The sequence below is a fragment of the Gymnoscopelus microlampas genome, assembly GCF_963454915.1.
Source record: "Gymnoscopelus microlampas genome assembly, chromosome: 12".
Classification (NCBI taxonomy): Eukaryota; Metazoa; Chordata; class Actinopteri; order Myctophiformes; family Myctophidae; genus Gymnoscopelus; species Gymnoscopelus microlampas.
The window spans coordinates 32,242,327-32,267,750 of NC_139949.1; the positions used below are offsets into that span (position 1 = coordinate 32,242,327).

General features: G+C 40.0%; 1 protein-coding gene across 7 annotated transcripts in view; it reads right to left on the reverse strand.

Annotated features, from left to right (window-relative positions):
* The window catches only part of LOC311057925 (RNA-binding protein Musashi homolog 2-like), a 266,036-nt gene extending 248,611 nt beyond the window's left edge, over nt 1–17,425 (reverse strand). For all 7 annotated transcript variants that reach the window (XM_084075126.1, XM_084075124.1, XM_084075125.1 and 4 more), the window contains exons 1-5: nt 17,183–17,425; nt 16,811–16,851; nt 16,315–16,396; nt 15,691–15,775; nt 8,950–8,991 (exon numbers count right to left, since the gene is read on the reverse strand). In XM_084075126.1, coding sequence (XP_083931252.1) covers nt 8,950–8,991; nt 15,691–15,775; nt 16,315–16,396; nt 16,811–16,851; nt 17,183–17,250 — 318 coding nt within the window. In that variant the 5' untranslated portion in view covers nt 17,251–17,425. The remainder of the gene's footprint in view (nt 1–8,949; nt 8,992–15,690; nt 15,776–16,314; nt 16,397–16,810; nt 16,852–17,182) is intronic.
* Nucleotides 17,426–25,424: the final 7,999 nt, after the last annotated feature.

Below are 25,424 nucleotides of genomic sequence, written 5' to 3' on the forward strand. Positions count from 1 at the left end.
AGCAAACACTAACAACAGACAAAGAACTGTCACGCCACATCAGCCTGAGAAAGAGCCACCTGGCTTGTGGCATAATAACAAACTGCAGTGCATCTAGTTATAATAGGACTATTACAAGGAGACAAGCCACAATCATGGCAAATCAGTCTTACAGATCCATTACTTCTATTTCCAAAACAAAATGTACCAATTGCAGCATCACAGTGTAAAAAATCGTACAGACAAAAATGATCAATAACACAGTACATGGTGTTCATTCTAGGAAACAAAGACAAAGCAGAAAAGGAAACGTGTAACAAACCTTTAACGATTTAGACAGAAATGTCAACAAAGACTCTATTCAACCCGATCGCCAATAATTTAGTATACATTGCACGGAGTGGTCATTCCGTGCATAGACAACTGGAAAACCCAAAAATCCGTGCAGAACCGCCTCGCATCCTCCCCATTGTGACTAAACCATTTCGGAGGCGCGCAGTTTCAAGGGAATTGTCGCCACGTAAGGGACCACCGAGCGAGCTAAAGCGAGCGAGTCGCCGCCCCGAACGTTGCGACATTCCCTTGAACCTACTCAGCGCCGTTTGAGTTATGTACCGATAGGCACAGAATCGTACATATTGTTGTGGGGACTGCTCTGCTTCCGGGTTTTTCCGGGTTGCAACTGGTTACGCCCACCGTGGGACTCGTCGTACAGAACATATGCACGGATTTTCGGGGTTTCTAGGCTACTATGCACGGAATGACGTGCACTGGGTCCGTGCAATGTATACTAAATTCTTGGAGATCAGACTGCTCTATTGGAGGTGTTAGCCACATGAAGTCACATGTCCCATTTGCAACTGAAAAACGTGATGCGCGTCTTACCCCAACAAATGCCCGGGTGATAAACTACTTATACAGTACCTTTCAAAAGAAAGTTTCAAAGTGCTTCACAACAATTCATTCATTAATTTCCTTTGTACTGAAAAGGGCTAACACGTAGGCTAAATATAATATTTTGTTTTTAGGGATAAAGGCCAGTTGATCGTTTCCACACTGTGGCACAGTGCCCGATTAATGCACAGGAGACAGACATACACACAGACACACACACACAATTTAGAGTAGACAGATGATCATTAGTCTGGGTGTGCGTGGCCTGCATGAGAACGCAGCATGCATGTGTGAATGTTATCCTCTGTGAGAGTAAAAGCATGTGTTTGCACACGTTGATGTGTGTATCTACTCTATACTGTATATACAGTATGAGTGTTATACTGTGTGGGTTGATGTTCATGTGCACATGTGTGTGCATGTATAGAATATGTGCACAGGCTTTGATAAGAGGTCTTGAGTGGTAGACCAGGCCTTCCACTTGCCTCTCTCCTCTCCACCCTGGCTAGCAGACTGTCCTCATTACTGTCAGTCAGCATCAGGTTTAGCAATGTCAGAATCCTGCACATCTCACTGTCCTCTCTCCCCTGCCTGACTGCTGCCATTGGTAAGCATTGTAAGAACCCCTCCATCCTCCAGAAGGACTCATTACCCCTCCACCCACAGAAAAAGGAAGTCAGGCCAGAGAGAAGATAGGGGCCAGCAACAGAGGATTCACACAGTGTAAATAAAATTCACAAGCAGTCAATCCCCGACACATGCAAGACACATGCATATGCATTCGGAGTTCCTCCCAGTCTCGTGTAACACATCCGTTTTTATATCCACGCATCGAACCACTGGAGCAAATAAAATGTTAGGGACAGGAACGGAAGCGAATGCAAGACACAAAACAAAATGTACTCCAATCAAAAGGAGTAACGCTTTGAATGGCCCCCAAAACTAGGTCACTCCATTGGCGATTGTGTCTGACCACTGAACAAACAAACAGTCATTCATATGTCTGTGCTTTGGCCGGCCCCATTTTCGTCTGGAGCACTTCCACGGATGCGACTGAAATCAAGGGAGCTGAAGGCACTGGGATTAAAACTCATCTCTCCAGCCTCTGCACTGCAGCCATTATCACTGGAGGAGAAGAAAGAAGGGGGGGAAAAGTGCTTCTCGTGTCACGTCAGCTTTCGTCCAGGTTCAGTATGTTTGTGTTGGGAACACATCTGTTTTGACAGGAGGTGAGGGGAAAGTGACAACACAGAAATCCCATCAACTCCCCTGTCGCTTTCCCCTAGTGTGGATCGAAGTTTTCCCCGCCACCAATCGGGATTGTTTTTCTGTTTCAGGTCGTAAAGCCAGTGCATTTCCTGCAATGTTGGGTGTGGTTCATGACCACCGTCAACACCACCACCTTTTCCTTCCCCCTTTTATTTTTTTCATCACAATACACAGCCAAGCATAATCGTAATGAAAGAAAATATTTTTTGATGAGGAATAACAAGGCAGCCTTTTATGATTATCATACACCGTGAAGCTGTACAATGACACCGATATGCCATTTGGTTCTACATTAAGGACTTTGTTTTGTCCTCCAGTGCTCTTCTGAGCTCATGTAGCTGTAGCTGTGCAGAACGGAGTCGGAACAGAGAAGCTAGTGATCTTAATAAGCTTGCAGGGATTTTCAGGGGAGTTGGCAGCAACGGCGGTTTAATTTTCCCAGCAGAAAGCTGTGTCGGTTAAGATCAACATCATTCTGTGATTGGTGGTGGTGGTGTGGGGGGGTATCATATTACAAAATCTAGATCATATCACTGAGCAAGGTGTAAGCCTGGATTTACAGGGTTTTGTAGGCCTGGTAAAGATAGAAAACGGAGTAGAAACTAATTGGGTGATGAGGCAGGGTGGGGCAGGGCTCAAAATTGCGACAGTTTTGGTCGCATATGCTCCCAAAATTGAATCTGTGCGACCTTGAAATATAATTGCAAGCCTTTGTACGAGTGCAAATAATTGTTCTGATGCAACCTTACCCACCAGTCCTTTTCTCTGTACATTAACTAGTTAGTACGCCCATTGTGTCTTGAGTTGACAGTAGGTGCTCTTTATGTAGGAGGTAGGTGCTATGTAGCATGGAGATGGTTTGCTCATTGGCACCAATACACCCATGATTGGCACAAAGTAGTGATGTCGCTGAGCACTGCTGCGCTGACATCCCAGCACTTTCTGTGTGATCTTAATCAGTGACAGCCCGACATTTATTCTTCCTTTCTATGTTTCTACTCTGCTGGCATGCTTGCTGTCTTCCCTTGTTAATTCTCCTCAAATTCAACATATTTCCAAATAGCACTCATGCTAGTTCTGATAGAAAAGTCAAACCAACTCATGCAAGGGACAGATTGGAAGAGGAAGCACAATATTAATTGACTTATGTCCAGAACACTGTCTAATATTTGTCAATCCAAATTGTTCCCGGAAGCTCTGTGCACTTGTCATCTTCAGCATGTCGCCACCGTGACAAAACCCGCAAATGATATGAGAGGCGGGGTAGCTCCATGGGGCAACCAATGAAGTAGAGCGTGCACAGGTTTAATTTCCATTGAAGTATAAAACTATTCTGAATGGTTGTAGAGCAGTGTGCGTGCGTGCGTGCGTGCGTGCGTGCGTGCGTGCGTGCGTGCGTGCGTGCGTGCGTGCGTGCGTGCGTGCGTGCGTGCACATATATGTGTGTGTTGTGGATGTATAGAGGGGGGGGGGGTGTATGCATGCTTCACACAGCATCATTATTGGACTTCAATAAATTCTTGGCGAGGGGGTTTTCTCTCACAGCAAGACAACGTCCCACAGCCCAACTCCAGCACCACAAATACACCATAGAGCTTTCCTCCAGCTAAGAATATTAAGCACACACAGTGGTGTGGAATGCAGTCAAGACAAGAGCGTGATGGGGGAGGGACCAGAGCTAATCTGACACTCACAGTGCGTGAGAGTGAAGAGAGTGACAGTGAGTGAGTGAGTGAATAGCCATACCCCCCAGGACTAGTACAGCAGTCCCTAAACAGTGGAACAACAGACTTGGCTGTCACAGGCCATGGCAGAATTTGGGACAGGGCTTTTGTGGCTGATAACCCAGTCAGAACAATTTTCTTTCAAGAGTCCAGCACAGTGAGCCTCCCTCCTCATGTAGATAAACACAAGACAGTCCAGGCAGAAGAAAATATTCTTAATACGGTATTCCAAGAATACCTTATTTCTAAGTGACAAATGTGACATGGATTGATTTATTTTCAGCAAACAATACCACCGTACAGATAAGTATACATTAACCTTAAAAGGTCAATAAGAACAAAATTATGTCAAAAGAACTTCGGCAGTGCCTTACCGACGGTCTATTTGCACTTCCAAGATTTTCTAACTAGACGAACACCTCTGCTAACCAAACATCATGTGTGATTGGGCAAGAAGTTTGGGCGTGATGGATTTTGTTCTTTTTCTGCATTTTGTCCAATGCTTGATTCTGCCAGCAATGAACAATGGATAGTTTTAAAGAGAGGTTGGCCGATAGGTTAGGAGGTACAAACACCTCTATAATCCCTCTATGAGGAATCATAAACACAACCTGTCAGAAATGGCGAAACCTCCATGACAAATGTGTCAGAGGGTGATGAAGAAATTGAGTGGCTCGAGCGAGCTGTGGTGTTGCTAGGTAAACTACTGAATGGGCGGGTCTAACGTTCAGAAAAGAGCTGAGCTGTAGCGAGTATAAAATAGTTTTGTCCTCTAAGTTGTTCCGTACAGCAAGCCTGCAAAAGCTAAAACAAAGTTTGACTTTGTTTGTAGTAGGCAGCAGACTTTAGGCGGAAGAATTACTAACCTGAATTCCTCAAAGTGTCTGGTCAAGCAGTCACATTTACCTGTGTGCTTGAGTGTTCATCTATGCAGCCCCAAACACCACCATATTGATGTTGCAAACGCATGCTAGTGATACCATATGGGACAAATCGCCTTTATGAGGTGCTCAGACAATAAAAGTGGTTGGGTCCATTGCTCTGTGACTGTGATTGCTCTGTGATTTATTTTTAATTTTTATTTCCATAACAAGCCATCGGAGCTCCTCTACCACTGAAGTGGCCACAGTCCCATTGGCAATTAAAATCATGCTGGGACATGCTATGGCTGTCTGTGACTCCACTGTGGGGAAACGAGGGCAACGATGGCAACATCACCGGTAATGACACGAACAGCTGAGAACCCAGGACCTTGCAATGTCGGCACGAACTGGCACCTCGGTTTCTCTGGCAAACACAAAAGGGACCCATTTCCCCATGTTTCAGTGTAAACACAGCCTCCTTACAAAGAGAGAGCAGAAAACAGCATCTCTCCACATGTCTACGAACACAGCATCACAGCTGAGGGACATCCTCGTATCAGCATCCTTTCACAAGTCTCTTTCTCTCTCAATATATGATGAATTCATGCGGTGAAATATGGACCAAGGTTTTAAGCATACAAGTATTCACTAAGGTCATGTGTCAGTGCTGAGGATCATATGGTACAATATGGCATTGATAAAAAAACACATATATATATATATATATATATATATATATATATATATATATATATATATACACACACACACACATTTACACACACACACACACTGTAGTATATCAGGACATGGAACAAGTGAGCTTGTTGTTTTGTTTTTGGCTAACTTTAAAATAAGGTTTCTGTTGAACATCACCTCATCTTAATTTGTGATTTTCATTTGCGAGCTTGTTACAGCTCAGCATGTTTTCAATGATAGATGATCCCTACAATCAACTCTCCTTTGTGCCCCTTTGTCCCTGTGCTGGGACTATAGGATGCAGCAAAGTCAGTTAATACCGATCACTGGTACTGTACACCATACCAGTTTATCTTATTTATCTAACCTTTATTCAACCAGGCAAAACAAATTAAGAAGAGATTCATATTTAAATGATAAATGGTGGTTATGATTATGCGTTTCATTTAACTACAGTAACTCTGTGTTTGCCTCTGTTCTTGAATGTCTGTGCTGCTATAGCCCCTACTGCTTAATATCTTTTACCTTAGCAAAGATAGAGTGAGTCACAACGACCACCACGGTTTCTGAGAAACCACTATGACATGGCTATGGAGTTTAATGTAAAATCATTGTATTGTAATCAGCACGCATGTTAAACTATATACAAATTAATATACTTCATTTGGTTGGGCTTGGTCCATACAGTATACAGTTGACTTGTCAAAATACTGTACTATAGAATTACACTGATTATCCCATTAATGACTGCCGTTCTTCTGTGCCAGCCTTGTTTTCAATTGACACAGCTTGTGTCCCCATTCCAAGATCCTATGCATACCGACACAAAAATGTTACATGGGGAAAGAGAATTATACTGTATACTAGTACACAGAATTCAGCCATTCGAATTCAGTACGGAAACACCTGAATTTACAAACACCTGGGTTTCAAACAAAATGTCAAAAATGATTTTAAATTATGTGATAATAACTATTCATTTAGCCTGGTAAGGATAGGCTGGTTGGGTATTGTTTTGTTTTTTCTCCGATAATGGTGCTAAACAGAATATTTTAAAATGGTACCAGTGCCTACGATTTGTGTCTGAACTGATACTTCGATACTAATTAAAATGCATATATGGCCTGCAATGTACATTTTGGAGCACCAGGGGGCAAACTGATAGCTCAGGAATTTAAGTGGCACTGAAATGAAGCACTGAAAATGTGTGTTGTGATTCAGTCTAATACTGGCATCGAGTTTCAGTACCCAACCCTACAGTATCTGTGCTGCCCATTTTTGTCTCTCAGTAACACGATGAGTTTTGTTTGCGTTATCTTTGCTCTAAGTGTCTTCTCTAAAGCCTTGTGCCACAGTGGGCACCTGCCAAGCCTGGCATTCACCCATGGCAAAAACACCCGTTCAACAACATATGAAGCCTTACAGACAGCCGGCGGAGGAGAAAAAGGGGTGGACAAAGAAGGCTAATGGAAAACTGAGGTAATTTGCCATAGTGTGGGCATTTTGCTCCTTTGTCATCTTGGAAGGTGGAAACCCCCACCCTGGCCGAGTATGACATGAGAGCAAAATAACCTTTGCCCCCTCCTTTTTTCCCTCTACTCCAAATCTCTTCACCAAAAATACAAGCTCACAGCGCATTGCGACGCATTGTGAGCTTGTAGATCTGCTATTTCTGCCGAATGTTACGACATGCCAAATATAAGGATGCTAGGGTTTTTGTGATTAATACAAACTCTGACAACCATAATCACATTTCTTTAATATCCTTTGTAAGGCGAAAGCGTGGATGAGACTATGTTTTCGCCCCTGTCCGTCCGTCCGTATGTCCTTGTGTGTGTGTGTTCGTCAATCTGTTTGTTAACAGCTATTCTCCGGCACCGCTGGACTGATCGGCATGAAACTGTGCACGCACACTCCCTGGAGGCCAGAGCAGAAACCCTGCCCAAAGCTTTTCACATCGGCCTGTTATAGAGCCACCAGGATTTGTTTATATTATATTTGTGTCCAAACATCACGAAAATCCCTACAAATTATCATGTGTAGGGATCATGTGATCAAGACGGATCTGTCACATTTTTCATATTCCATCTTAATTGGCTAAGATTGGCTTCCAAAGGCAGCGTCCAATTGCCGTGGAACTTTGCACGCACATCGCCACCAGGTCAAGGAAGAAATGCCACCCTAAAATACAAATGGGCCTCGTGGTGGCACTATAACAGGCCAATTCACGTTTTGATCTATAACTGCACCAATCAGCGTGAAACTTTGCACGCACATTCCCACCAGGCTAAGGAAGAAATGCCACCCTACATTTTTCAAATTGGCCTCATGGTGGCGCTATAACAGGCCAATTCACGTTTTGGCCTGTAACTCTTGAACCATAGGTCATACAATCAAAATTATTTTCCGCTTGGGATTCCTTTGATCTTCACGGAACTACCCATGCCCATTTCCAGCTGACAAGTTGCTGACAAGTTGCTGACAAGCTACTACTCCTACAGATTTTGTCCAAAACTCACACAAATCGGTACACATTATTTCTGGGGTCATGTGATCCAGATGTATAAGTTAGATTTTTCAGATCCCATTGACCCATTCCATCCCAAGTGGCTATGACCAACGTTTGCAACCCGGCCTGGCGGAGACCTGTGCTCCGAGGAGCACACTTTCTTTAAAAAACACTCTGCAATTGACGTTTCCAATAGAACAACAAGGGACTTTTCATATGCAATGTATTCTGTTATAGTGTCATTGTTAAACCCTCTGGATGTTTCAAAACATTCTCAGCTCTGTGCTGTATTGTAAACCAACCAGCTCACATCCTTGTTCAAGCACAACATCTATGCGTTTAAAGTTTTAAGTGAAGCGCCTAACTGACAAAAATGACCAATATGCCAATATCACTAAGACAAAATGCATGTGCTCTGCCTTTTAAAGCTTTCGCTGCCAGCTCCACATTTGAAATCTCAACTACTCTGTAACAATACCTTTCTGTGAGCCAGTGGGAAAAAGAAAATCCATTATTGATTTCCAACCAGTTTAGGTGAAAAAAGCCCTGGCTGATAGTGATGCTGAATAGCACTACATTGGGTTATGTGTTATAGCTTCTACACTATAGGCTTGGAGAAGGTCAGTGAGAACATCAGTGCAAAGACCTTGACAAACACCATTATACCATCTGCAGACATGTTTCATTGTATCAATGTAAGGCGTTAAGACCAACAACAAACAAATGCATTTCATAAAATAGCTACTACAGTCAAACAAGTCCACTCCACTGCTATTGTTTTCTGAAAACAAAATAAAGCAACGCGACAATCACTGCATCCTTGTAAATGCTATAAGCACACAAGGCCGAAAGTTCACATCCAGTCTGTCTGGTATATCAGACAGTCATGCTCCTATACCATTCACATGCTGTGCACAGCAACCAATAAAGCAACGAAAAAAGCGAAAGATAGTTAAGACAAAGGATAGTTCCATTTAAGCTACTGTATGCAGATGGATCTTATTTTTCTTACCTTAGGCTGGGTGCGACGTGGAAAGGCAACCTTAGGATCAATCTGAGAAGGAGGGAGGGAGGGGGAAAAACAAAATAACAGTTAAAAACAGGTACTTATAACTAATGTTTTTCTGGTCATGTTCTACTGTAGGTAGAGCTGTGTTTTGACTTTGGGTGGGAAACACTGACTGAATATGATGGGGGGGATGGGGTGGGGGGCTTGTGACAACTCTGGATATTCCCACATAACCATTACTTTTTCCTTCATCTTATGCTTGCTGAGTTATTAGCTTTATGTTATATTTCCCATGTGTTTAACTGGTATAGGGGTGGGGTACTTCTGTAATTCTGGCATTGGAAATAAAGAGAAGCAATTTCATGGGATAATGACATGCAACGTTCTCTTCTCTGTCTAACGAGAACTTTCAAACAATCTCATCCAAACAGACTTTTTGAAGGAAGAAAACATAAACAGATCAAAATTGCTCTCCTGCAGAAAATTACTTATTCGTGTTCAGCAAAGCAATCCTTTCATGTTGCTGCATAGTTCTCAAAGTGAATCTGAAGGTTTGCCTAATGCCTACAGGGTGAATGCAATCATCCACTACTATGCATCATAATCATAAAATATTATCAGTTAATGGCCAAATACTTTCTGATTCAATATACCCAAATGGAAGAGCAATACACACTATAATGAAGATGTGAAACTTACAGTTTACTAATGAACAAAACATAACATTCAAATTTGGATTATTACAACATATTTTATGTGCATTTCGAATGACTACTCTTTCAGCAAAGTTTATTTTCATAGTTCATAAGAAACTGGCCCTGTAAAACAGGATGACTGTCTTGATTTGACTGGCAGTGATCACATTATGTTAGAACACAAGATAGGCAAGATGTCCAAAACAAGTTGTCTTGTCATATTTTGTATCTCATCTCAAACCACGGTTATCTTCATAGATCAGGTCAAATTAAGAGATTGATTCAATACCACTTGGGTATGGCAAACGTGCAGATAATGAATTCCATTTCAAGATGTGTTTAGGCAATTAGCCTCAGGCACAACCAATTCAAACTCAATTATGTTGTGTGGCCTATTTGTGCAAAGACAACATTATATGCTTTGAATGGCAAAGTTCCACAGATGGAGATATATCTTACCTTTTAATTATAAACCATATCTTATGTCATCTTACAATAATATAACCCAACCTCTGTTTCTGTCATGCTGAGCATTTTCTTTTACCACAAGGCCTACTATCAGCATTATTCTACACTCAGATTAATATGAATTTACAATATTGTCATTTCAAACAATGACTCGCATACCAAGATGCTCAGATGGAAATGACTATTCACTGAGACAAAAATATTTGTCCAGATTACCAGCAAAGCAATGTAAACAATTTAAGCAACAAGGATTCTAATTCAAATTATTTTGAGAGAGCTTATAGCAACACCTTTTTAGGTCACAAACTTATAATTATGAATGACTCCTTTGAGATACTGACAAAAAAGAGGAAAATTCAATCATAAACACTAAGATATATAAATAAATACAATTCCGGGGGAAGAAAACACATTTATGTGGAATGATTATTGTGAAAAAAATAATACTAGTGAAAGATTATATCAAAAATAACTTTTAATTGAAAAAGTATGATTCTTATGTAATAGTTCATTACTGTAAAAAGTGATGATTTTTCACTGCAGTAAGACAAATTCCTTTCGCCACAGCCCTACTCCACAGCAAACATATAGCACCGTAGCACCACAGACAGCCCATCTACAAATCTCTAACATGTTTTAAACCAGCTAACCTATTTTGTAATTTCTTGATACTGTGAACTGCAGCATTGCTACATGATGGGAAATTACACTTTGAACACCAGGATTCTCTCAGGGTCTTAATCATGACTCTGGGTATGTCAGGCTAATAAAACAGAACAGACCAAGGGAAGTACTCCTTCTATTTTCTCGCCTTTTATCTGTCACAGTGTTCCCCCGCTGTGCCTCTAAGGATCTTCTACACACGACTGTGTGTAGAAGATCAGGGCAGAAGGCAATTGTATACATCCTAAGTTCAGATCTTTCAACAGGATTTCATGCATTAATGCAGCTCCTGGGTAAACTCTCTCCTTACAAACATCTATACTGGCAGAGTAAGATGATTTCGTTTTAAAACTGAAAGAGAAGTGCTTATCAAAGCACACAGCTTGTCCCCGTTTGGTTTGGGGTGTGTATGTGTGTGTGTGTGTGTGTGTGTGTGTGTGTGTGTGTGTGTGTGTGTGTGTGTGTGTGTGTGACAATGGAAATATGAGAGAGAGCAAAAAATGAGGCATGTCATGTCGTTACGATAATACAAACGATAAATATTTCTGTCGATATTTTCTGACTGCTACGTGGAATAACTGTTTAAATAATATATTTTGCAGTTCAATGTGCAGCTATCAAAACATTTTGGGCCAGAACATACTGTATTTGTGGTATTTCACCAGTCATATGAAAGAACAACCCCCCCCCAACATTCACTGAGAAACATTTACTGTAAGTTGCCGTTTGTACTGTACCAGAGGGCGATAGATACAATCTAGATTCTACACTGTAAAATGCTGAGTGGTAATCTATCTCTGAGAGTGTACAAAATATAACCAAATGGACTCATAAGAGTCCAGGATTTTACTATGCAGGAGTCTAGCCCAATTGCCGGAGACTGGACATTTGCTAGACTTAGAACAACATGTTCCGGGTTGTGCTTTCGACTTTCAAATCCTGTCTGATGGAGAAGGTTTAGATTTGTCCTGAACAGCTGCTCCTCTCTGGCTCCTCTCCTCCTTGCCTCGTGGGTCTTATCCTGCCATTCCTCAAACATCAAAACAGCAAGCAGAGGCTGACCCAAGGTCATTCAATAATAGGGATGGGTATTGGCAACAATCTCACGATACGATACGTATCACGATACTTGGGTCACGATACGATTATATTGCGATACGTATCACGATACGTGGGTCGTATCACGATATTGCAATATATTGCGATATATTGCGACATATTGCGATATATTGCGACATATTGCGATATATTGCGATATATACATATATCACAACTACATATTGTTTATATATACACTACATATTTGGTAGCTGCAGATCTGTGATAGGTTCTTTGAATGTTTTTCATAAAGCCTGTATCTGAAAAAGGAAAAAAAAATAATAATAATGTTTAAATCGCGATATCGATACTGGAGTATCGATGCAGTATCGCGAAATAAAATATCGCGATATATCGCGAAATCGATAATATTGCCCATCCCTATTCAATAACGGCTGGTACTGTATTACCTCAGGACCAAATAGACTGCCTTTATCTCACAAGACAAAGTAGAACATAGTCAGCTTTGAAGTTGTTTTTTTTAGGCTGTAAAAAATTAGGACATAATATGAGCCCCATTTCATAGTTCAACCACACATGGTACTTCATTTACAGTTTTTGGAAAGTTTACATTTCCAAAGATTTCCTCCAGTCTAAATGAAGAAAGAAAAGTCATTGGGCAGCCAGAGGCCCAGAGACTTAAGACATAAAATTGGAGGCCTACATCAGAAGGTGTCAGAAGGATTATAGAAAAAATTGAGATGCATCGTATAAACTAATCATTAACAGGTAAATCAAAATCAAATCATGAGGCCAATGAATATTCACACCTCTAATGCGTGCTATATAAATAGTTTGGCTTGATTTGATAGTGTTAGATTTACTGTCTTATAGAGCTATTACATGAACAATTTGAAAATGTAACATTTATTGTGTCTACACTGCAAGAAACACAAAAAACAAAGACAACCAGTACAACAAATTTAACATTGTAATTCCAAACCAGAATCACTGACCCCATAATCACTGACCCAATCAACTGACATTATAGACACTTAAAGTAGGGTAAGTGATTTGCTTTGGTTCAAATAAGTGTTAAATAGCTCTATATTCTGATAGTACTCATTGCTATAGAGTGTTTGTTCAGTAAAAGGAGTCTCCCATGTCTCTCCAGCTCTTTATTAAACAGAAAATGCATTTTCAGTGATCTCTCCTGATTGGCTTAAATTTTGTCACCTACCTGAAAATGTACAATATTCTGTTTACTAGGGAGCTGGAGAGACCCCTGTGACCGAACAAACGCTCTGTAGCAATGATTACTATCAGAATATAGTACTTTAACCTTTTAAAGGTTAAATAAATAAAAAACAATTTACCCAAAAATATCACTTACCCTACCTTTAAGTATTTCTTACATTGTTACATTATATAATAGTTCCCAATTTCCACTCTTATTCATATTAGCCTAACAACTGAATCCCTTTACTAACAGATGCTATGGCTTCAATATTTCTAAATGGAACAAAGCTTCATGAAAAATGGTAAATATGCTCTGAATTACCAGCATGTCTGTTTTGAAGCCTCAGGCTGTGCTTTCCCATATGTTCTATTCACATTCATCCCGGTCTGAAAGCTGGCTTTTTTATTCCATAACTGGACAGAAAGCAAAAAGCTGCAACGGGGGACAAGAATGCTGTGATGACGGTGTTCCTGTTGACAAGGTATGTTCATGTACTCGCTCATCCGTCATTGTGGGGCAACTTTTTAAAAGATATGACAGGACTTTATGCAATGCAAACTGAACAGCATGGGTGTGCATCGACAAGATATATGGAACACAGTATACTTACTCTAACCAAAGACTACTTGCAATGAAAACAATACAGACAGATGTCTCAGGTTTGCACAAGGGATAACAACTTGCATGCTGAGGACAAAACGGCAACACATCAAGAACTACAATGTCGATGACATCTTGTCTCGGCTTCATCCTTTGATTACTCAGACAGCGGCCCAAACATCATCCAATTACAAACATGACTAGTGAACCATGCAGTTTCCATTTACAATGTTTATTATACCTAGACAAGAAGTTACTACTACACTCATTTGCTATTATCAGTAATATCAATACATTTCCAGTAAAGGGGCTTTAAGTCAAATTGAAAATGGCCTTGAACAGGGCACACATATTGAAATGTGTCCCTGAATGTACTGGCATTTCCCCCACTATAATTTTATGCAAAATAAAAGGCTAAATGAATGCTACCATTACTGTGTCTGAAAATAATATTTAACAAAGTGCCTGGCTGCAACACAAATTGATTCATATTTAAATGTAATGTAAATTTCAACCTGTGTTGCATATTCTTCCCCATCTCTGCCCTCAGCTTTTTGTCTCTCTATAATGTCCTGTCTAAATAAATGAAAACGGCCTAAAAAGGTTGGAATGATAGCATTCATCTAAATCTTTGTTTTTCTATGAGGTCAGAGATAGGCACAGCAGGCCTAACAGAACATAAGAATCTTAAAACTGTTTCAGCACCAAAACCAGCAAGGCACAATAATAGCAATTGCTTGCAAAGTAAGGTGTGCCTGCATCCTAATGATTATAAAAGGAAGTTTTGCGACCAGAATGCCCTAAGTTTAAGTCTGCTCCCTCCCTCTGTTGTGATTCCCATGGGCAAGACCCTGATCACCCATCTGCTCCAGTGGTGGTGACACGCACACGCGCACACACACACACAGAGCTTTTACGAACAAAAAATACGAATAAAGTGAATGTGATAATCAAATTGAAATATAATATATATATCCGTTTCTTACTGAATTTGGCACTCAGATTTGATTACAGTACACCCTTACTGTACACTGCCTGCTGAAGTACAATATGTACAGTACTTAAACACGTGTGTATTAGTCCATCTATAGTTTCCTTCAGCGGAGATAGCAAACAGAGCACTTATTTAACAGTATGAAATATTCCATTTCTGGAGCTATGACAGGATATTAATCGCCCACTGAACAAAAGTCCCTGACAAGTATGACTTCAGTGGAACTGTCTAATGCATATAGACACCTCTTCAAAAAAGTATGTATGACCTATTTAATTATTTGTCTACAAATAAAAAAAATAGAATATCATTCACAATAGTTTGTTTTTCATAAGAGCATAATGTATGCATGACACGTGCATCTGTGTGTGTGTGTGTGTGTGTGTGTGTGTGTGTGTGTGTGTGTGTGTGTGTGTGTGTGTGTGTGTGTGTGTGTGTGTGTGTGTGTGTGTGTGTGTGTGTGTGTGTGTGTGTGTGTGTGTGTGTGTGTGTGTGTGTGTGTGTGTGTGTGTAGACAGACGTGTAACAGTACATGCATATATTGTCAGAGTGGCATTTGCTTACTCTTACACATTTTGTGTAATATATATACAGTGTATCAACTGTATATATTGTAATGATAAAAAAATATTTGACTTCTGGATTGGTTAGGCACTGACATTACTGACGTTACTTTGCATTGCACCAGACATGATCATATGTACAGTAATATGTGTTAGGTGGATTGAGGGGCACACTCCACACATGTGGCTGCAATGAGGAAGGGGGTGTGTCAGCCTCATTCATCTACTGGAGTGAATGTGAACACATATTGTATTCAGCCCAGGGTGGCATTTTACTACTAGTCTAGGTATTGAATGGCTCTCATTTATTTTCTCCTCATATGACCTTGATCTGAATAGCCTGTTAACCTAAAAGCTATTTAACATGACAACACAGGCACATCAAAAGTAGTCCAGTAGGTCACTTGCTCCACATGCTACATATACTTATTTCACAAAATATGAAATGAACAGGAATAAGAAATATAAACCAAATGAACTCACCGTCTTTGAGTCTAATTCATGGTGTGGCTGAGCTAAGACTTTATCTACACTGGCAGCATCTGTAAACGTAACAAACCCAAAACCTCTGCAACACAAAGAAAGCACACACAAACCAATCGTGTTAAAATTACATGTATGGGTGTCTAGAACCAAATATTAACAATATTGTATGCCCACAATAAGTCACCAGCCATTAGCCCGCCTACTGCAGTGTCAGATTTATTATGACATTTTATTAATAATTGACATTGAAATCAAGATTAAGGTAGTCCTGCTGTACATTTAACACAGCTGTATATTAATGGTTAGGTATGCTGTAAGGAAAGGCAACACCACGCCACCCATTGCAGTATAGTCACAAAGTCAATGTCAAACTGCATTCAGCCGCAGCTTTACAGCATTGAGCATTTAAGCTTATCTGGCTTGCTGTGAAACCACACGCGCGCGCGCGCAGTCTCTCTCTCTCTCCCTCTCTCTTTCTCGCACTCACACAGACACATACACACAGTCACACACACATATGCGCGCGCACGCGCACACAGGATTTAACACCGACAACGGAGAAAGTACCCAATATCGCTTGACAAACTAAAAGAGGAAAAAAAGTAGAAAGAAACCCTTTACCTGGAACGTTTTGTCGTGGGGTCTCTCATCACCATACATTCTCTTATTTCTCCAAATTTACTAAAATAGTCTCTAAGGCTGTCTGTGAAGAGAGAAAAACACGTCGAAAAGAAGAAACGGTCATGCTGTGTTTGTTGTGAGTGTAGGATTTATTTTTAAAAGAAGAAAAAAAAACGCCCCGCGATGCGCATATAGGGGTCGAATAGAGGACTTCACATTATTGGAGATCAAAAATAACATTGCGCGCACACACACACTCACTCACTCACTCACTCACACACACACACACACACACACACACACACACACACACTCGCAAGACATCCCATCCAGTACAAGACTGGACACAGTGCACACACACGCACTCACACACACCACAAACACATATCATAGCCAGCACTTCCAACCGGGGCAACGTCGTTAATAACAGCCGGGAAACTAACAGAAACATCGACTACAACAACGTAAGAGAATGATAATAATAAATGAGTCTCACCTGGTGAGGTCTGCCAGCTGAGTCCACCGATAAACATCTTACTGTAGGGAGAAGAAAACACAGCAGAAGTGAGTCCAGATGTCACGTCAGTTCGGCCATTTTATGACGACTAAACTACTTCTAAAAGCGACCTTAAAGCCTCGGGAAGAATAAAAAAGGCACATTTTTGCGCGCAATAATTCCGTGGGAGGCCACACTTGCTATAAAACCCGAAGCTCCTCAAACTGCGTGTGGGAGAAACGGAGCCTCGCTGATAAGTGCGTACAGTATGACGACGAGGCAGCCTGAAGTCCCCCTCAAGAACACTCTGACATGAAAACATTCGTGACACCAGATTCATTCAAAAAGGGAAATCTCTCTCAGTCTTCTTACCCCGGGTCATGTTGTGAATCATTTAGGCTTCCAGATGTGGCTAGTTGTTGACTCCCGTCTCCTTCCATGTCTAAAGCAAACTCTATGGGGCAGTATAAGTACAGTAACAGACACACACACACATACACACATACACACAGATAGGACAGGAGATATGCTATGCAAAGCCCCGCTATGAGAATATTGCCAAGCCGGGGAATGAAGCGTCACACGTGGGCTTTCAGCTCTCTGCCCCACACAGCTCCCTCCCTCTCTCTCTCTCTCTCTCTTTCTCAACGTGCAGCTCTCTACCTTTAGAACCTCTAAAGGGGCTGCGTTGCCAGCTTTTGAGAGAGAAAAAAGCAACCGGGTCTATGAAAACAAGCCCAAAGGAAGCGAGCCCTTCCTTCGCCCTTTAAACACATACATTGGCTAATAGTCGATCTACAAGCTCGTTGTGAGCTTGAAGATCTGCTATTTTAAAAAAAAATCTTGGAAACAATTTGACATTTTAACACAAATCTTGTATGGGGGGTCCCCCTGGTATACAATATTTTCAGATGGGGTCCGCAGACAAATACATATTAATTTGGGGGTTCTTGACTTGAAAATGTTTGGGAAACACTGGTTTAAACAATATTAGGAAACAAGCCCAAATAAGCAACTACACTTTTAGAAACAAGCCCAAAAAAACGCAAACCGTAACTACCAATATTTACAAGCAACTTTACAGAAAAATAAGCCCAAAGTCGCTTATAATAAGCGGACATGGCAACACTACTAAGGGCGGAGCGTTTTGCCCGCCTGTCATTGCACGGCCGGTGTCGCGCGCGCCTGAAAATAGCCGATCTACAAGCTCACAATACGTCGCGTTTGTGACGCATTATGAGCTTGTAGATCGGTTATTTTCAGACGCGCGCCACCGTCACAGGACGAAAGCATGTCAGGTTTGACGAGAGAGCGGGGCGTGCTTCTGTCATTCGACTAACCAATCCGATTGACGTCAATTCTCACAATATTGCAAACCAATCCTCCCATTTGTCAGGAGTCAGGACTACTATTGACAACTTTGATTGTCAATAGTAGCCTAAGTTATGATAGGTTATAATTAATAACCGGACTAATTTGTCAATTTTAAAATGAAATATGGTATGTCCATGATAACATTCGTAGTTAAATAAAGCGTTAAAAACATTGACTGAAAGTCAGTAAACCTGAAAGGAAACAGTACGTTTTTTTTAAAAGCAGGTATCCTTTCTACTCTTGAGTATGGTGTCCACTGTCCATAGAGATATCACTTTACATATGTGGACTGTCCTTGGCCCTATTCTGTATTGAGGATTGCTAAATAAAATGAATAGGTTTTACTCAGTAAGTAGCCTGTTGTAGAGTGCAGAGCTCTTAGCTTTTGTCTGTGCAGTGTGCACTTCATGCACCTTTTGCATCACCCACTGTAATTAGACTACTGCCTTGAATTTCTCCCCAAGGATCAATAAATTGTAATCTAATCTAAACTAATTTAAACCCATCCTTGACAAGGGTGAGCATCATAACATCATCTGTGACTGCAGTAGAGGAATGTTGTGCTTGAGTTCATAAAGAATTTAAATAGTAGGATTAATCTTTCACATGTGAATTTAAATTATACACATTTTTAATTATTTTTAAATTATTTACGTAAGATTCAGAAGACAATTAAATATGTCTTAAACCTACCTAAAGACAAAAACATGTGAATTTATCACATTGAATGAATTATAAATTATTATCATTTATAACACATAATCTGTTGGCGTTTCAGCTCAGAGGAAAAGCTTTCTGAAAGCATACCCTGTATCAATACAGCATCAACAAGCATTTAGCCCTGCATGGGGATGAACTCTTCCTCAGTAGAGACAGCATTCAGTATGCAAAAAAGCCACAGTAACTCAAGTATGGCAGAGGAATAACCAAACCTTTGGATGCACTTGGGGGATTTCTAAAGGAAGGATGGATGTCAGATGTCACAGAGCAGTGTGGTGGAGGAGATGGAGAGAAGTAGAGACAAAACTCAGTGATATGAGATTATTTTCTTTAGAGAGGCTATCTTTAAGCAATAAACATTTACACATTCAGCCCCACTTGAGCCCAACCATTTTCAAAGCAGATATAATAGTATGTTTACCATAAGTGATAAAAGCATTTTAACTGCAACATGTTTGTTTTGAACAAAATTTGGGATCACTACGTTACATGTACTTACAGGTGGAAGTGGTGGAAGTGCTAAGATTATTCCCTAAGTAATAGTAGCAATACTACAATCAATGTTGAAATACTCTGCTACAATTAAAACATAATGTATTAAACATTTTACTTGAGTAAAAGTACAAAAGCATTGACATAAAAATATACGTACAGTACTATGCATAAAACAATTCATACAGAATGTCCTATTTCTCAATTATAGTGCATTGATGTGTTCTTCACTTCACTTATCAGTTAATGCATGTGTAGCAGGGCGATATTAAGCAATGACTACGCCACCCACACATATAGGAGTGAGGGATCCTTTAAACACATTAACCATATACTGTATATATATAGACATATAGGACTGCACAAGGTAAGGTTCCCCAGGAAGGTACGGGTTCAGAATTAACAGAACCAGAGGCTGAGGTATCAAATGTGTCAAGTTTATTCAACAGTTGGTATAAAAATAGTCAGGTTAAAATACAGAAGGGAAGAAAGCGGTTAGTATTAGAGTTCTGCAAAAGGGACTAAACTCAAGAGGCAATAAGGGTAAGGGCTTCGGGGCCTCTAAACTAAATATACAGAAATTAAACAAATCAAATCCAAATAATGCAAAACCAAAAGAAAATAAAGTAAATAAGTAACCAAAAGCAAATAAGCAAAACAAAAATCAAAATCATGCAATGCTACTTAATGGCCCAGTATAGCTCTGTCCTCAGTCAACCCTATTGCACTCAGTCTAAATAGTATATATGGCACGGTGGGAAAAACAGTGATGTTAGTTCAGCTCCTACAAAAATCAAATAATAAAGCATTAGACCAACCCTCCAACAATTCATCCCAATTCATCAATTCATTAGGCTCCTATAGCAAGATGACAAAATACAGCAAAATAACAAACATACCCAAATAGTCAATATATGCTCATGGCTCCAATTGATAAAGGCCTGCACAAACACAGGGTACTGCTGCTCAAAGGACCTGGAGGCTTCTGGAAGTACAGATATATTAGTATAATTAACAACAGGCCTAATATTGTCAGCCTATCTAAACTCTTATATATATACTATTGTTACAATGAGTTATAAAAACCTTGTCATTTGTTTCAGATTGTCTTACAGAGAATTAGTCTGTACCCCTTATGCCTCCAGGTCTCTCTCACAAACACTCAAACCAGGCTTCTGGCTAGACAGGAGGCCACAAACCTGGCCACCCCTCTTTATGCACTTTCCTTAAAGGGCCAGTGCTACATATGTTTTAGTTTAATAATCTGATTTTGCAAAGTAATAGTATCTAAGGCTGTCAAAGGATGAGTAAAAAGAAAAATTGCCTCTGAGATGTTCTGTTCTGCTTTCAGGAGCTCGACGATAACTGATCTGAACATGTAAAGGATTTGTGTGTCATTAAACTGACCCAGTAGCCTTAGCCTACATTAAACGGACTACACTGCAAGGTAAATGTTCATAAACCCTAAACTGCCTAAAGATACCTGCTCTGTTGTAACCAATAATGTGTAGAGAAGGTGAAGTATTTGGACAATTTGTCTCCCCCTAGTGTTTTCTTCATAATTTTGTCAGGGACACTTGGTTCTCACCATATATATATATTTTTAAAATCTCTGCTTATCATTATGTTTTCATTGTTATGTGTGTGTGTCTGTCTGGATAATATATAAATTACTACTGACTACAACTACAACTACTACTCAAATTGTAACTGGCTAGCTGCCGTTGCTCACGCTTATTTTATTCAGATGCCCATCAGTTACATATCATTTCAGTCAGTGTCTCTTGCTGTAAGTAAAAGCCTCCACTGACCTACCCTAATGCCGGGATGAAACCTCCCCATCCCAACTGTCCAAAGCTGCTGGAGCAGTACTGTTGCTTGTTTCTACAGTTTCTTCCACAATCTTGATTCAACGGATCAGATCCATGGAATCACATTTTCAGTACTCAGCCTCAATATAGATCCACACTAGGACTGGCTTTCAGAATGTGGGGCATCCACTTGTGAAGAGGGAATCGTAGTGTTAACAATCTTTTCTTTACAAAATGTGGGTGCTGAGATTATGCTCTGTAAGAAAGTTGGAAAAATCCTTTGAGGGGAAGTGAAGTAAAACAAAGTTGTTGACCTGTTCATAGATTCCACTTTGGCTGTTTGATTCCATGCTGTGTGTTTGTGCACTTGAGAATTTGACCTTTAAGAAAAGATGATTATCTTTCCTAGAGTCAAACATAATACCATACACGATGAGTGCCGGGTTATCCATCCATGTTTAGCAGTAAATTCAGAAGCAACAATTAGGCCTATACTTATAATGTTTTAAAAAGTGACTATGCTGAGCCACCTAAGAAAGGCAGAAATCTGCAATAATTGAGTGCAGATCATGTTGCCCAATAACTGTCAAACACTGTTTGTTTGTTTGTTTGTTTGTTTGTTTGTTTGTTTGTTTGTTTGTTTGTTTGTTTGTTTGTTTGTTTGTGTCTGTCTGTCAGCCTCTGTCCATTGTTGAAGGGTGCATGTGGATCAACAAAAATCTTTTTCCTGACCACAAGAGGGCACTCAAACACATGCAATGAAAGGTTTAACTTGACAGGGTTCATGTGTTCCATAGGTGCAGTGCGCCCAGGCCTTACTGCCAGGATCTATGCAGCCAGTTAAAATCTGTATGATTTTGACTGACTACTGTAAGCAAAAATGCTGGAACACCACTAAGCCTCTTTGAATCGCTGCTAAGCCTGTTTGTATTTAAGTAATCTAAAATGTAAATATTAGACTACAACATGCAAGGGCAGGTATGAAATAGTTTACCGCAGCATACACAATTCCCATACAAATATACACTGAGAAGCTTACAAACAGCACCCAGTGCATTGCCTTATGGGGCCTAGGAGAACAACAGAAGCTTATCAAGATGATAGGTAAGGCAGACAAGAACGCCAATGGCACAACACTTATTTGGGAAAGATATTTCAATGCAACAGAATGGGCATAAGAAGTTGGCAAAACATGTATCTATTTCAGTGGTTACTTAGGTTTGACTTTACTGCTGTGTCCCTTTTAATTTGTAGTAGACCTATTATTCCTAGTGTTTCCTGTCTGCTCTACTGTTACCTGTCTTGTCTCACCTCCCTGTTTATTTGATTGATTGATTGATTGATTGATTGATTGATTGATTGATTGATTGATTGATTGATTGAATACTTTATTAGTCAGAAATGTTAACAACACGTGGTACAATAAGACATTAAGGCTAAAAGGATAACACACAAAAAAATCCTGGGGACTTGTTTCCATTGTGGTCCTATGTATTCAATTCATCGTGTAATTATTAGCTATCTCCATGTGTCCTGTTACTCCCCTAGCTAGCCTATCCCTGTGTTGATTGTCAATTGTATTCACCTGTGCATGGTTAGAACTGTGTGTATTTAAACCCTCAGTTCCTTGTGTTTCTTGCAAGTTCCTAAATGTTGGTATTGTGTTCTGTTCCAGTGCTTGTTATTTGTAGTCCTCAGTATGTTCCTGTTTTTGCAATTAAATCATCTTGCATTTCACCTGCTCTGCCTGTGCCTGTCCTTTCTGCATTTGGGGCCTCATCTGACATGCAGACTCAGCTATTTTTCAAGCATAATGTGAACACTCACACCCCTCTGAAGTGAAGTGAACCATACTCAGACCACCTTGGGAGGTCGTCTGAGTAGGCCTACTGTTAGCTTCTAGTCTGTGTTGTGGTTCACTTAACCTGTGCAGTTTCACTTTCCCCTTGGCCATTGTATTTTTGCACTCTAGGCTTGAACACACGTGCCAACTGTCAACCCTAAAAATGATCTGATGAAGAGGGGTCCGGGTCCCATCAAAACAGGCAAACTTCAAGCACACTCTAAGCAAGGATTAAGTTAAAAAAGCTTTTAATAGGTTGACATGGCTATTACATACTAAAACAAAAAAAAGGCCACTAGACGCCCTCATCACCACCTGGACTGGAGTCATCACTCTGTGAACTCTCAGAAGCACTCGGCTCGCCTTTGTTCTTTGACCTAAAAATGAACTGTAGCATGAACAGAAAGAGGACTGAGACCCCATCACACAACTGAAGTTGACCAGAAATAAAACAAAGTCCTCTTTCAAATGAACTGACAATGTGAACGCACAAAGAACTCAGTCCCTTTTCTGTTGGTCCCCTTCTTGATCTTGGACTGAGTTCAGTTAATTAAAAAGGACTTATGTGAGGCTCTCCATTCTAAGTTGGAGAGATTTTACCCTTATTTTTGAACTCCCGCAGTTTTCAAATTACATACTGTAGACATTATCTTTGCTTGATGCTTTGACTCAAAACCATAAAGTGATAGGATAAGGGGTTTGGAGCAATGAAGGTCAGAGTGAGACATGGTACTGTCGGGCAGAAACTTCAAATCTCTATTTAATTTGTTTGTTTTTTCATAAATGAATGCCCAACTTCGTCATACTACAGTGTCACACAAAAGTATGCAATGCATTGTGAGCTTGTAGATCTGCAATTTTTCTATTTTAGAATTATTATATTTTTATGTGAAAGTGGTTAAGTGTGTCTGTGGGTTTTATAAATGTTTAACCAATGAGAAGTATTAACAAGAACTTGTGACTAAATAACTACATTGGATTCATTGGAAGACAGGTTATTTTTTCCTTTACCACAAAGTAACCGCTTTGAGGTTAATGTTTCCACCCGACAGCAACGATCAACAAAAGTTTTTGATATTCAATATCGTATGAATTAGCTTCCAAAATGTCTCTTGTAATTGTAATTGAGGTTTGTCGTATGGGGGTCAACTGGCACATAACAGTAATGATTAGACTGTTTCCACTGTCATTTAATTGTGCCATCTGCACACCCCTTTCAAATGGGGACGCTTAGGGACCAAACTATTTATAATAAGGGCGCTGGGCAAAGTAACAGGATGCTGTCTCAGACGCGAGCGATTCTCACCACATGATTTTATCAATCCAGAGATATAAGATCTGATGAAAATAGCAGTTGAAAGAGAAAGAGAGTGAGAGAGAGGAAATAACATAATCTACCTCCTATGACCCAAAGAAATATTCACAGCCGTTTCTCTCTTTCCAGTAACACTTTTACACTGAAGCAACAACATGGGAAAGACTGTTTACTATTGTTGTGAATGGTTCAAATGTTTTTGTTATTTTTTGCTCAACAAAAAACACTATACTGTAATGTAGACTATGTCCTTCAAGTTTCATTTAATTTCTTGACAAGAGAAAACAAAATCTGTAATTCAACACTGCCTATATTCTTGTTAGATAGCAGGTGACCATTTTTAATGTTGGTGACTTTAATATACCATGCAGATAATCATTAGAATAATTGAGGATCCCTTACATGTTTGAGAAGTGATCCAACTAGAAGATGTCAGTACTGATGGGATTTGGAATTTGCTCTGAGCAAGTAAGCCTATCTATGAGAGAATTTGAAACGTAATCTCAAAAATCATGCAACCTATCAAGTAAATCACAAACAGGAAACAGCACTATACATCAGTGTAGTGGAGTATAGCATCTCGGAGTGCACAATTTGTCAGCCCTTATCACAGATAGGCTATACCTGCAGATAGTCACACATTGTTCTACTTGGTTTCCTAATGAATGGGTCACTGGACATAATGGCATACAATCAATTGTTTTTATTTATTTTTAAATTTCACTGGTGGATAAGCCCCTTGAGATGCAGCATCTTGTTTTCGAGGGGGTCCTATTCATTGCATATTAACTCAAGGGCAATCCACTGAAGGTCTGTGTTAGAATAACTGTCATTCTTTTCTGGTATGTATAGAAAAGTATTATTACTGTCAAGATGAAGATAGACTATATTTATGTTTGTTTTAACTATTCACATTATCGTCAGTTATCCATTGCTGAAATAGGCTGGTTGACGAACACAGACCCTCAGCATATCAACAGTCTTGTGTTTATACTTGTGCTGTCACTTAACATTCAGTCTTGGCACTAATGTGTCAATGTACGTACACTAATGTATCTT